At 44.1% G+C, this 12,320-nt stretch overlaps 1 protein-coding gene across 1 annotated transcript in view; it reads right to left on the bottom strand.

Annotated features, from left to right (window-relative positions):
- Nucleotides 1-12,320, bottom strand: part of LOC310791627 (uncharacterized protein) — a 75,843-nt gene that overhangs the window by 20,843 nt on the left and 42,680 nt on the right. The window contains 8 exon segments of the mRNA XM_083653290.1: nt 4,488-4,793; nt 6,270-6,449; nt 7,060-7,434; nt 8,082-8,137; nt 8,607-8,780; nt 10,481-11,331; nt 11,335-11,400; nt 11,403-12,274. Coding sequence (XP_083509416.1) covers nt 4,488-4,793; nt 6,270-6,449; nt 7,060-7,434; nt 8,082-8,137; nt 8,607-8,780; nt 10,481-11,331; nt 11,335-11,400; nt 11,403-12,274 — 2,880 coding nt within the window.

Below are 12,320 nucleotides of genomic sequence, written 5' to 3'. Positions count from 1 at the left end.
CACTGTCCGCCGTCTCCTCGATGTTCGCAGCCGTGGCCGAGGGCTACAGTACCTAGTGGATTGGGAAGGGTATGGTCTGGAGGAACGTTGTGACCCCGCTCTCATCCGAGCTTTCCATCAGCGGTTCCCTGATCAGCCTGGTGGGACAGCTGGAGGTGCCCGTTAGGGAGGGGGTACTATCATGGCAATTGGGCAGGTCTGTCTTCCTTTGGCTCAATTCCACCACATTTAACAGCCCTGCACAGCTCGTCCCCACTCGGCTCTACTCGTCTCTACTCGATGGATGTTTTGCTTCGACCGCAGCTCGACCTGCCCACGTCCACCCCCCGCCCACAACCCGCCCACAACAGGTCGTCATAGCGACGCCGTTTTTTTCGGCCACAACGTCATCGTCAACGCGACGACACTGTGTGTGCGCGCGCGGCAGTGACGACACACAACAAGAATGGAGGCTCTCGAAGGCATTCTGTGCTTGCTTCTTATGTGGGTTTCTGTCACAGCAAGGAGAAAGATTTTATTTCACCAGAGGCTGACTGCAGCAAGACAAAAGACTGCTGATAAATACCAGCGAGCTTGCAAATTCCTACATCGAACCTCAGACGAGATTGTCCGTCGACAAGACGACGGGACCGTCCATCTACTAGACGACGGGACCACTCTGGTATCGCGGCCACGTAGGAGGGTTAGTTACGCTAAGCTAACGTTATCATGTGTTTATCGTCAGTAACACAAAATTGCAATATAGCCCTGTTACCTACAGTATTCCCCAATTGTATACACACCCAAAAATAGAACTATGCACACAATTATGAAAGCCTGAAGCGCATGTGGAAACCACATGACTCCAAACCGCTTTGTTAAACTCATAAGGTTCTGTAATCTGCACGGACATTTGTGTTGCATTGACTACAGTAAATCAAAATGCTATCATGGGACAACAAAAAACACTACCAAAACGATAAAAAGGGCACTTCTGTAGGCTACTTATCCAGGGGAGTCTCGAGCAATGCTCTCTTTTCAGGAGTGCCCTGTTTACACACAATTTCATGGAGGCCTATTTGAACACCAGTTCAATTCATGCTATGTGACATAGGTTAACTCTTTTCAGTTCTGAGAAATTGAGCCATAGTTTCTGGCAATGTGTATAAACGTTTTGGAAAATATGTAATGGACTGTATTAGTATCTACCTCTATCACATATTGAAACGTGTATGCTGTGTGTGTATTACAGATTTGCCGCTCTTTGTTAATCCGCCGCCGCAGACCATGTGTTTGGGCATTCAACCGAGCGACCGAGTGGTGGGATGTGATTGTTCCCGGCTTCACCAACATGCAGTGGGTGCAGAACTTCAGAATGTCCGAAGAAACATTCATCTACCTGTGCAACAAACTGCGTCCAGTGCTGCAGAGACAGGACACAAACTACCGCCGGTATTTACTTTTTACTGTTTTATGTTTTGTATGTTTTTAAATCTATTTTTAGTTATGCTGCAAAATGATTTGCCCCAGTGGGGATAAATGAAGACATGTTGCTGTATGTCACTTTATAATTATAATGATGTTGCACAATGTCTATTTTGGCCACATAGAACATGTGTGCTTGCTACAGCTGTAAATTACAGGTGCAATTTATTTTCTTATCTTATGTTATTTAACTTTATTGTAGATAGGATAACTTAAATGCTGTGCTTCCTTGACATGTTTCTGACATGGTTTCTATGTATGTCTGACATATTTTTGACATTGGCTTTTTCTCTTGTGTGTTTTTACTGAGATGTACTGACATTGGCTTCTGCTGTAACACTTTAATTTCCCCCAGGGGATTAATAAAGTACTCTATCTACTACTACAGGTGTGTGCCTCTGGAGAAGAGAGTGGCCATCGCACTGTGGAAGCTTGCGACCGGCTCCGAGTACAGAAGCATTGGCCATCTTTTTGGAGTGAGCAATACAACTGTGTGCCGGTGTGTGAAAGAGGTCTGTGCTGCTGCAAAGAGCTTGTTGGTACCGGAACAAATTCTTCTTCCAGACCGGGCGAAGTTTGAAGAAATGGCTGCCTTTTATGAGAAGAAATATGGGCTCCCACAGTGTGTTGGTGCAATTGATGGGTCACACATACCCATATTGGCCCCGCCGGAGTTCCACTGTGACTATTTCAACCGTAAAGGCTGGCACTCCATGATTCTTCAAGCAGTTGTAGATGGAAAGGGACTTTTCTGGAACGTGTATGCAGGACAGCCTGGAAGCGTTCATGATGCCCGTGTTTTGAGACTATCCTCATTGTGGGAGAAGGCCATCAATGGCGACCTCTTCCCAGCTTACACCAGAAACATTGGTGGGGTGAATGCTGGCTACTACATCCTAGGAGACTCTGCCTATCCCTTGCAGAACTGGCTGTTAAAACCATTCCAAGACACTGGGCGGCTCACATCAGAACAAGACACCTTCAACAAGAAAGTTTTCAAAGCACGAGTAGGGGTTGAAAATGCTTTTGGGAGACTAAAGGGAAGGTGGCATTGCCTCCTGAAAAGAAATGACTGTGCTGAAGAACTGGTGAGATGTATGATTGTGACTTGCTGTGCTCTGCATAACCTTTGTGAGAGTCATGGGGAGGCCTATGATGATGAGTGGGATGCACCTGCTGCAGCAGAGCCTGTCATGGCAGTGGCACATGGTGTAGAGGAGGAGGGCAGGGATGTGAGACAGGGTCTGATGCGCTACATAAATCAAATTGTGGCAGGGCAGCAAGCCAGATAAACTGTGCCAGTGTTGTTGTTTTTCCAGTTCCAAAAATGCTTGATGTTTCCAGGAATACTTGTTAAAATAATGCCATATCAATATTGATCAAATAATTCAAACTGTGCCAGTGTTGTTGTTTTTCCAGTTCCAAAAATGCTTGATGTTTCCAGGAATACTTGTTAAATGAATGCCATATGAAATAATTCAGGATTATCATTTTGATCAGTGTTATTTCATTTTGAAGTGTGTCTTGCCCCCAGCTCTCTGCAGCTGGAATGTGGGTCTTTTTTTCTTTTTTTTCTAATTTTTTTTTCTAAATGTATGTGGGCTTCGGGTGGGATGTGTGTAATTTTTTGGCAAAATATCAATGCTGCCATGTGTATCAGACACTTTAAATTGTATTGAAAAATAAAGTTGTCATCTGTCAAAGTCAGACTGTTCTTTTGTAAAGGTTCAACCCTGCCAATCTCACATATTACAGTTCTTACTGGAAAGAACATCTTTCATACTGTAGCCGATACATTGTGTACACAATGGATTTGAAATTATTCCAAAATTCCACTGTGTATCATCATGCAGCATAAAATACAGAATTATGAGTTATATGTGGTCCATATCGGCAATCCCTAACTGTTGTAATAAGTATGTATGATGAAAATGCAGGTCAAACTTGTCACAAGACAGTTTATTAAAACAAAAGTGCAAATACAGACTATAGTATTTCAAATTCACTTTTTGTTACTGTTCATTTGGACCTAGCACAAAAGCTAGGTCCAGCCTAGCTTTTTGTCCCTAAACATGCCCCTAAACCTTACTGCATTTTATTTTACAGGTGGTCCACATGCTTTTAAGCTGCCTGGAAACATTGTATTTATTAATTTGCTTGTTTATTTATTTTATTCAAGCTCTTTCATGCACCTCCCCAGTAACAGGCAACAACAACCGGACGTAAACAATGGGAGACAATGTTCATTCTACCGTGAGTTTAAGATAGGAGCGGTTAGCAACTAGCCAGCCAAATAACGACCAGATGTGCTTCCTTGCTGAATCCATCTTTGTTTTGAGGATATTTACATTGAAATCAGGTGAACAGTGTAGGAATTAGGGAGGGGGGGCACATGTAGAAATTGTAATTCCTACACTGGTCACCTGATTAGATGCAAATACATTGTGGTGGTGTACTGAGTTTTGAAGAGGCGGACAGCACATACAAAAGAGGATGGTAATTTTTGTTCATGTAAATTAACCTCTCAGCCGTTTGTCAGAATGGTCACACTGAACTTGATTGTTTGTCTGGAACAGATCCTGAATGCATACTCCACATCCGATGGGAGATAATTATCCTGCCTTCCCTCTCTAAAGATCTTGATAACCTATGTAAATTGTCGTCTCCCAACCTTTTGACTCTCAATGTACAAACCCCAAGCCACAATAGGTGATGCTTGACCTGCTTCAGCCTCTGAGTGTGTGTGTGTGTGAGAGGGGGGGTGGGTGGCTCCACTGTGTATCATCATGCAGCATAAAATACAGAATTATGACTTATATGTGGTCCATATCGGCAATCCCTAACTGTTGTAATAAGTATGTATGATGAAAATGCAGGTCAAACTTGTCACAAGACAGTTTATTAAAACAAAAGTGCAAACACAGCAAACCACACAGCAAACCACACGTGTATAAACATAAGTAAAAATTAAAGGTGCAAAGTGTCCAAAAGCTCTAGGCGAGTGACGAGAGTCTAGTCTGTGCCATGCCGGCCCGCCATCGTCTGCATTAACGCGCGCAGCGTCGCAAGGAAGTCCTGGTTGAAGGCAGCCGTAGCCGCCATTTCCTCCCTCTGCAGGATGGCTTCCTGCTCCCTTGCCGCAACCACGTCACTGGCGAGCCTCTCGGCGTGCCTCTCCTGCCTCTCGGCGCGCCTCTCCTGCCTCTCAGCGTGCCTCTCGGCGAGCAGCGCATGCTGGGCCCGGTTCAGCTGCTGCTGTTCAGTGTCAGCCGCCAGCATCTCCCTCATGACAGTCACCTGGTCCTGTTCCCTTGGGCATCTCCTCCTGCCTGGAGAAAAAACGTGAAAAACACAAGAATGTGCTTGGTACATTTTGGGCTAGTGCAGTGTAATTTTCTGTGTTCGCATTGTTATAAATGTGATATAAATGGTCAAATGGCCATGAATTTTGAAATTGGGTGGGGGATTGGGGCATATATCAAGGATTTTCACACTTCAGTGCCTCAGCTCATTTTTGGCCCCGGGAATCAAAAATGTTTACGTGCATCTTTGTTATTATCCAGAAATAAATAGATAATTCCCCATTGAAAACCACTATAAAGTGCAAAAAAGTGCTATTTTTGAGCTCTAAGACACTTTTTACAAAAAAGCATTTTTTTTATGACTTCCTCCAGATATTTTGGACATAAGGCTTCAAAATTATGGTTTTTAATATTTTTCAGCAGATTGCAACATTTTCTCATGTATGGCATGCATCTATTGCAATCAATTTAGCTGGTTTCTGTTTGTGCTGCATTATGGACCACTACAGCCCAATGGAATAAATAATTTCGGCTAAAATGGTGTTCATATGGATGTGTGTGTGTGTGTGTGTGTGTGTGTGTGTGTGTGTGTGTGTGTGCGCACGCACACACACACACACACAACTTGAGCTGACTTTTATATAGGCCAGTTTTTTTGTCCCCCCACCCCCCCACCAAAGCCCCATCCCGATGTGTCCTGATCATGCACATACTAGGCTAGACAGAGTCTGTTTATGACCTGCATAATCAGAATGACAGAATGCACCCTTGGCCGGTCAAGGAAATGGTCAATTACTAAAAACTGGCATTGAAAGGGTTAAAATTCTGAAAAGTAATGAACATTGAGACATGAGATTGAGCAAACATGAGATTGAGCAAAAAAGGAAAAAAAGATTCTCCCCCTATTTTTGTTGTTAGCCAAAAATGGTTAGTACTTGCCCAGAAGGCCTCACTCTAATTGACCAAAAATGCTCAATTAGATGGTCTAAAAAATTATACAGTGCATTTTTTTTTAATAGTCACTGAATAAAAAGTAAGAATGGAACAAAATAAATATTGGTAATAATCTTTTACATAGACCCCACTGTGATAATCCCACCCAAAAACATTCCCTTTGGATTATATTTTGTGCAGAGATTGTGGAAATCTGAAAAAGCAGCAAGTGAAACTGTTTATAGTCAAGACAAACTGGCTTATAGAGGGTTACATTTCTGAAAATGAATAAATATTTTTGGTATGTATAGCTTCATCTGAAGGTAAAATGTTTGGGGGAATTTTTTTTTTTTTTACCTTTCTTATCATTAGATTGAGGGGTAAGTATTAGTTAACAGTGTATAAGGGTTAACCACACTGAACATCTGATAACAGATTGTCATGAAGGCATAACATTGGTTGAAACTGGTATTAGTTTAGCTGGCTTCCTTATGGAGATGTTTATGTTTATGTTCATATTGTATACAATGAGATGGGTACACTTCCAGATGTTTTCTCATGCATGCCTACCTGTGTTTTGACGCACCGGTGGGACCGGTGTAGACGCTGCAGCTGGAATCATTGCCCGCGCTGCTGGGGACGAAGCTTCCTCTGGTTCTGGTGGTGGGGCCGGTGATCTCTGCGATGTCATGGGGTCATCGGGGGAGTCTGCAGACTCTGCACTCCCCTCGCTTGGTAGCGAAATCGACTCTGGAACAGAGAGATTATACAAATGACTCATTAATTACCAGGTTCACACACAAGTCAAATTCAAGCACTTTTCAAGTCTTTTCAGCACCTTATGGCTATGGCAAATTACATAGGCTATTTATATATACAGTACTCAAACTGATTATTTAACTTCCTTCATAACATTATATTGTTTCATACAGACATTCAAATTCACTTTTTGTTACTGTTCATTTGGACCTAGCACAAAAGCTAGGTCCAGCCTAGCTTTTTGTCCCCCCTTTGTCCCTAAACATGCCCCTAAACCTTACTGCATTTTATTTTACAGGTGGTCCACATGCTTTTAAGCCGCCAGCAAACATTATATTTATTAATTTGCTTGTTTAATTATTTTATTTAAGCTCTATGCACCTCCCCAGTAACAGGCAACAACAACCGGACGTAAACAATGGGAGACCACATGTTCATTCTACCGTGAGTTTAATAGGAGCGCTTAGCAACTAGCCAGCCAAATAACGATAACGATAACGTTTTCAAGCACACTAGCCTACCGGCGTCACACACACACACACACACACACACACACACACACACACACACACAAACACAAACAACAACAATGCGAACTTACCACCCTCAATCATGGACTCGAGCAGCATCGTGGCTGTGTCCAGGCCACCCTCCCTGCCTTGGTTGGCCGGTCGATGGCCGTAGATGCCGTCCATCTGGACGAACCACTTCCAGTGCTTCCTGTCGTTCCCACTCCGCCCGTTGTGGTCCTTGATGGCTCGGTAGTCACTTTTGAGTTTTTTTAACTTCTCCCTATACTGTTGGGAAGTGCGCGTGTAGCCGTGTGTGGCCAGCATCGCCGAGATCTCCTGGAACACCTTCTCATTTCGAGTTGCACCATCCAGCTCTCGCTGGATGCTGTCTTCCGCAACACAACACAAGAAGGTCTGCACCTCGGCGTTAGTCCATGGAGTGGGCTTGTGGGCGCGGGCGCGGGCTGCCATGTTTAAAAATATCAAAATAGAGTAGAAAGCAAAATGTGGTGGAAATGAGCCAGTAGTAGTAGCAGTAGTAGAAAGCTCTTGTGCGTAGCGTGCCTTTTAAATATGGCGCAAAGCTACCTGGCTGCTTGCTGCAGATGACGACGCGTGACGCCGATGACGACGTTCTCTCTGACCAATCAGTAGCCATCAGAGTTTTACATCACCATTTGGGACCTACTCGCCAGCCTGAAGTACCCCGACGAGGCAGGGACCAAAAGTAGCACGACTCAGCCTCAAATCAAACCGGGCTGGGCCGGTTTTATAACGGTGGGATGAGACCAAAATCGAGTCGAGCGGAGCGGGACCGCGCTACTAGCTGCGGTGGAATTGGGCCACTTGTGTCTTTAATGCTATCCGTGTGCATGTCTATTAGGTTGGAGCTGTGAGCTGCATCAGGAGGGGTGGGTGTGGCTAATTAGGAGGATTGCTGTCAGCTGTGTCCTCATCAGCTGGAGGCCTTTAAATATCTGGCGGAACCTCCATTCAGTGTCTGCTTGTAATACCGTATAGGTCAGTACGAACGCCAGCCTTGAACATCTGAACCTTTTTGCATGGACTACCATTGATTTCTGTCTCTTCTGCCAGAGCCGAGCCACTGTACCACCTGGACTTGCCACAGCTCCTCCTGGACTTGCTACAGATGAGCCACAGTACCATCTGGATTGCCACAACCAAACCACAGCATCATCTGGACAGCCACAGATAAGCCACAGTACCATCTGGATTGCCACAGAAGCCACAGCTCCTTTTTGGACCTACAGACTGCACATTAGCAAGATCGTGTGACTGTATTGCCTTTTTTAGGCACTCTTTAAGTTTTCCTTAAGTAAAACATTTGTTTAAGCATCAAACACGTTTCCTGGTCTGTGTCTGCATTTGGGTTCCTTGTCGTTCGTGACATTATATTTAAATCAAGCCAAATGTACAAAGACATCATCACCATATACTAACTAAAGCTTTGTTTGTGAAGGTGCAGAATCTAATTCATTTTTAAAATAAGTGCTTGCAAAACTCCCACATCCTGTCTGATTTCAAATGGAATGACTGTACAGACATGGTCCAAAAGTGTCAGCACAATATTCATATAATATTGATGTCAGCACAGAAATCAAATATGCTGTCTGACCTGAGAGTCTCCAGTCGACAGTGTGGACTCTCCAGTCCAGCAGACAGCAGCTTCATGCTTGAAACTGGCAGGTAGTTGTTACTCAGGTCCAGCTCTCTCAGATGGGAGGGGTTGGACTTCAGAGCTGAGGCCAGGACTTTACAGTGAGTCTTTGAGAGTCCACAGTCAGAAAGTCTGTGATCACAGATTTAATGTAAGATTAGTTATATGAAAGCAGAGCTGAGATTAAGCCTCCATCAAAACGTACACAGCATGCTACTTCAAACAACAACAACAACAACAACAACAACAATAATATAAATGAGAATAAATTGTATTATATAATTTGAAAAGTTTCAAAAACTGCTAAATGTGTAATATCACAAAGCAAAGCTTCACAGGCAGGTCATTTCAAATTCTGGTAAAACAAAACATGAATAACATGATACTCCTGTAGATTGAAACAACCACCATATCAAGTAATACTAATGTAGACACTGTCCACTGGAAAATACTGCTGTCTGTTGTGATACAAATGTAAGTGATCAAAACTTTTTAGTCAGAGCCTGTTAAGGACAAGGTACTTTAATGCATATCGCTTACCGTCAATAAATCCTATGAAAATAAGGTGAATTACACATTACTTGTTACCAGGGTGGGAATTTCATCATATTATGAACAAGGCTATCTGGTCTTCGGCGTCGCAAAAGAAAATTTAGGACATCGTATTGACATCGTAAATATTTTTTTTTACATGAGCCAATGACACATCCTTTGCATATGGCAGGCTACATTAAATTGAGATTACTGATGCTTTTAAAGCAACTGACAGCTGGTAGCAGGGCACTGCCAAGGTGGCCTTACCTAGGCAGTTCACAGTACACCATACGCCGAAGCAACGCTAACCTAATATAAGCTCAACCTACGCTGAACCCGCAAGTTTCATTTTGGCATCCGTGTTAACAGGCGAAGCCATTCACGCCAGCCGCGCGTGTGCCTTGCTCAAGGCCACGCTCACGCCGTGCTCAAACGATCGTTCAGGATTCAATCCTATTTTCCAAGCGCGACGCGCGAAGCTGCCAGGCATGAATTCAATGGAAGTTGTGGGCGGGTTCAAGGCGTACCGAGCGAGGTGCTGAGGAAAAGAGAGGGCTTCTGGTGTGACCGGTTAAGTGTGAGCTCAACTTCAGCGTGAGCTCAACTTCAGTTCTGCTTCTGTTAAGCGCCAGGTGTGAACAAAGGCTTAGGGATCTCAGGGCATCATGGCCAGAGGGAGGGGCAACGGAGGTGATGGCCTCCGTGTAATTCCCACCCTGCTTGTTACTCTTCTTAAAAATAACAAATCACTTTACTTATTATTCCAGTGAAAAGTAATAATTACCCTACTGATTACATTGTTTTGTGTTACAGCCTGAAACGATTGTTCCAGGCTTACTTGCATTAATTGAGCCAATAAATATTATGAACTAAGCCACATTACGAACAGAAGTATCTAAATAATGACGGACACAAAATATTTCTAAGGTTTTCAGACTACAGCATTAAATTCAGAGTTTAGAGGATGTATTTCTCACTTTGTTGACTCGTTGTTTGCACCAATAAAGAGGTTAAAGAGGCTAAAGAATGAAACACAAGTAATGACCGATCTGTTAGACTGGTAACTGTAATGTGATTACTGAAAGTAATGTCTTACTTTACTCTGTTACAGGAAGAAGTAATATATAGCACATTACTTTGTAATGTGTTACGCCAAACACTGTGTACCACTGCTATGTAGAACAGCACTTTTATAGTGTGTTTGTTGGAGGAACTATATATCTTTTTGTAGTTCTTATGGCGTCAATTGTGACGGTAACTAAACTGTAGATAATGTTAGAATTCCGATCAGGACTAACCGAGCCTCTCTGCAGTTCCTCACAGCTGGGATCAGTCTGCTTCGTCCCTCGTTTGATGTGTTGTACGCCATCAGGTCGAACACATCCAGAACCTCCTCTGACATCTGCAGCATGTAGGCCAGTGCTGAACAGTGGATCTCAGAGAGTTCCTTCTGTGATGGGTTATCGGACTTCAGGAACTGTTGGATCTCCTGATGTACTGAGTGGTCATTCATCTCCATCAAACAGTGGAAGATGTTGATGCTTCTGTCTGGAGAGGTATTCTTGATGTTCAAATGCTTCAGTTGGCTGATGGCTTCCTGAATGCTGTCTGGACAGTTATGTGTGCAACCCAGTAGGCCTCCTACGAGATTCTGGTTGGTTGGACTCCAGAGACCATGAAGGAAGCGGACAAAGAGATCCAGGTGGCCATTTTTACTCTTCAGTGCTTTGACCATGGTTTTTATCAGGAAGACATGAGGCTGACGCAACAGAGACCAGTTTTCTCCCAGGAATGTGTCCAGTACCTTCATATCCCCGTTTTTGTGACAGTGGAAAAAGTAGACAGCAGCGAGAAACTCCTGAATGCTTAGATGAATGAAGCAGTAGACCGTCCTCTGGAAGAGCACACGCTCTCTTTTGAAGATCTCTGTGCACATTCCTGAGAACACAGAGGCCTCTCTGACATCAAGACCACACTCCTCCAGGTCTTCTTGGTAGAACATGGTGTTGCCCATCTTCAGATGTTCAAATGCCAACCTCCCCAGCTTCAGAATAACTGCCCTCTCAGTCTCCATCAGCTGCTGTTGACTCATCTCATGGCTCTCATCATACTTCTTCTTCTTCCTCTCTGTCTGAACCAGAAGGAAGTGTCAGTACTCAGTCAGGGTCTTGGGCAGCTCTCCTCCCTGGTCTCTAGTCAACATGTGCTCCAGAACTGTATACCAGTGATCCTACAGAAGACTGGGACATGGCACATGATGTGGAGGGTCCTGGATGCCTTGATGTGTGAGATGATTTTGCTGGCCAGCTCCTCATCAGTGGATCTCCTCCTGAAGTACTCCTCTTTCTGGAGGTCAGTGAAGCCTCGTACTTCTGTCACCCTGTCCACACATGTAGGAGGGATCTGATTGGCTGCTGCAGGTCTGGAAGTTATCCAGTGAAGAGCCAAGGGAAGCAGATTCCCCTTGATGAGGTTTGTCAACAGCACATCTACTGATGATACCTGTGTGACATCAGACACAACCTCATTGTTGTGGAAATCCAATGGAAGTCTGCTTTCATCCAGGCCATCAAAGATGAACACAACTTTACAGACAGAGAGCTTCTCTGCTGTGACCCTCTGTAAGGTTGGATGGAAAACATGGAGCAGCATGAGAAGACTGTACCGCTCATCTCTGATCAAGTTCAGCTCCCGGAACGAAAGCAGAATCACAAGAGTGACGTCTTGATTTTCCAAGCCCTCTGCCCAGTCCAGAGTGAACTTCTGCACAGAGAAGGTTTTTCCAATTCCAGCAACACCATTCGTAAGAACTACTCTGATGTGTTTCTCTTGGTCAGGTAAGGGTTTAAAGATGTCATGGCACTTGATCGGAGTGTCATGGAGAGTCTCCATCTTGGATGCTGTCTCCAGCTGCCACACCTCATGTTGGGTATTAACCTCTTCACTCCGTCCCACTGTGATGTAGAGTGCAGTGTAGATCCTATTGAGGGGAGTTCCAATTCCTGCTTCAGCTGTTCCTTCTGTCACAAAGTCACATCTCATTATCAGACTGATCTTATGCTTGTCTAAAACCTCCTGCAAACTGCCGTCCACTGGAAGAGAAGAAATAATAAACTTAGTATTTAACAGATATGCTGT

The sequence above is a fragment of the Poromitra crassiceps genome (assembly GCF_964638095.1).
Source record: "Poromitra crassiceps genome assembly, chromosome: 16".
Lineage (NCBI taxonomy): Eukaryota > Metazoa > Chordata > Actinopteri > Beryciformes > Melamphaidae > Poromitra > Poromitra crassiceps.
Note: the sequence above shows the minus strand (reverse complement) of the source record. Positions and strands in the feature narration are given on the sequence as shown.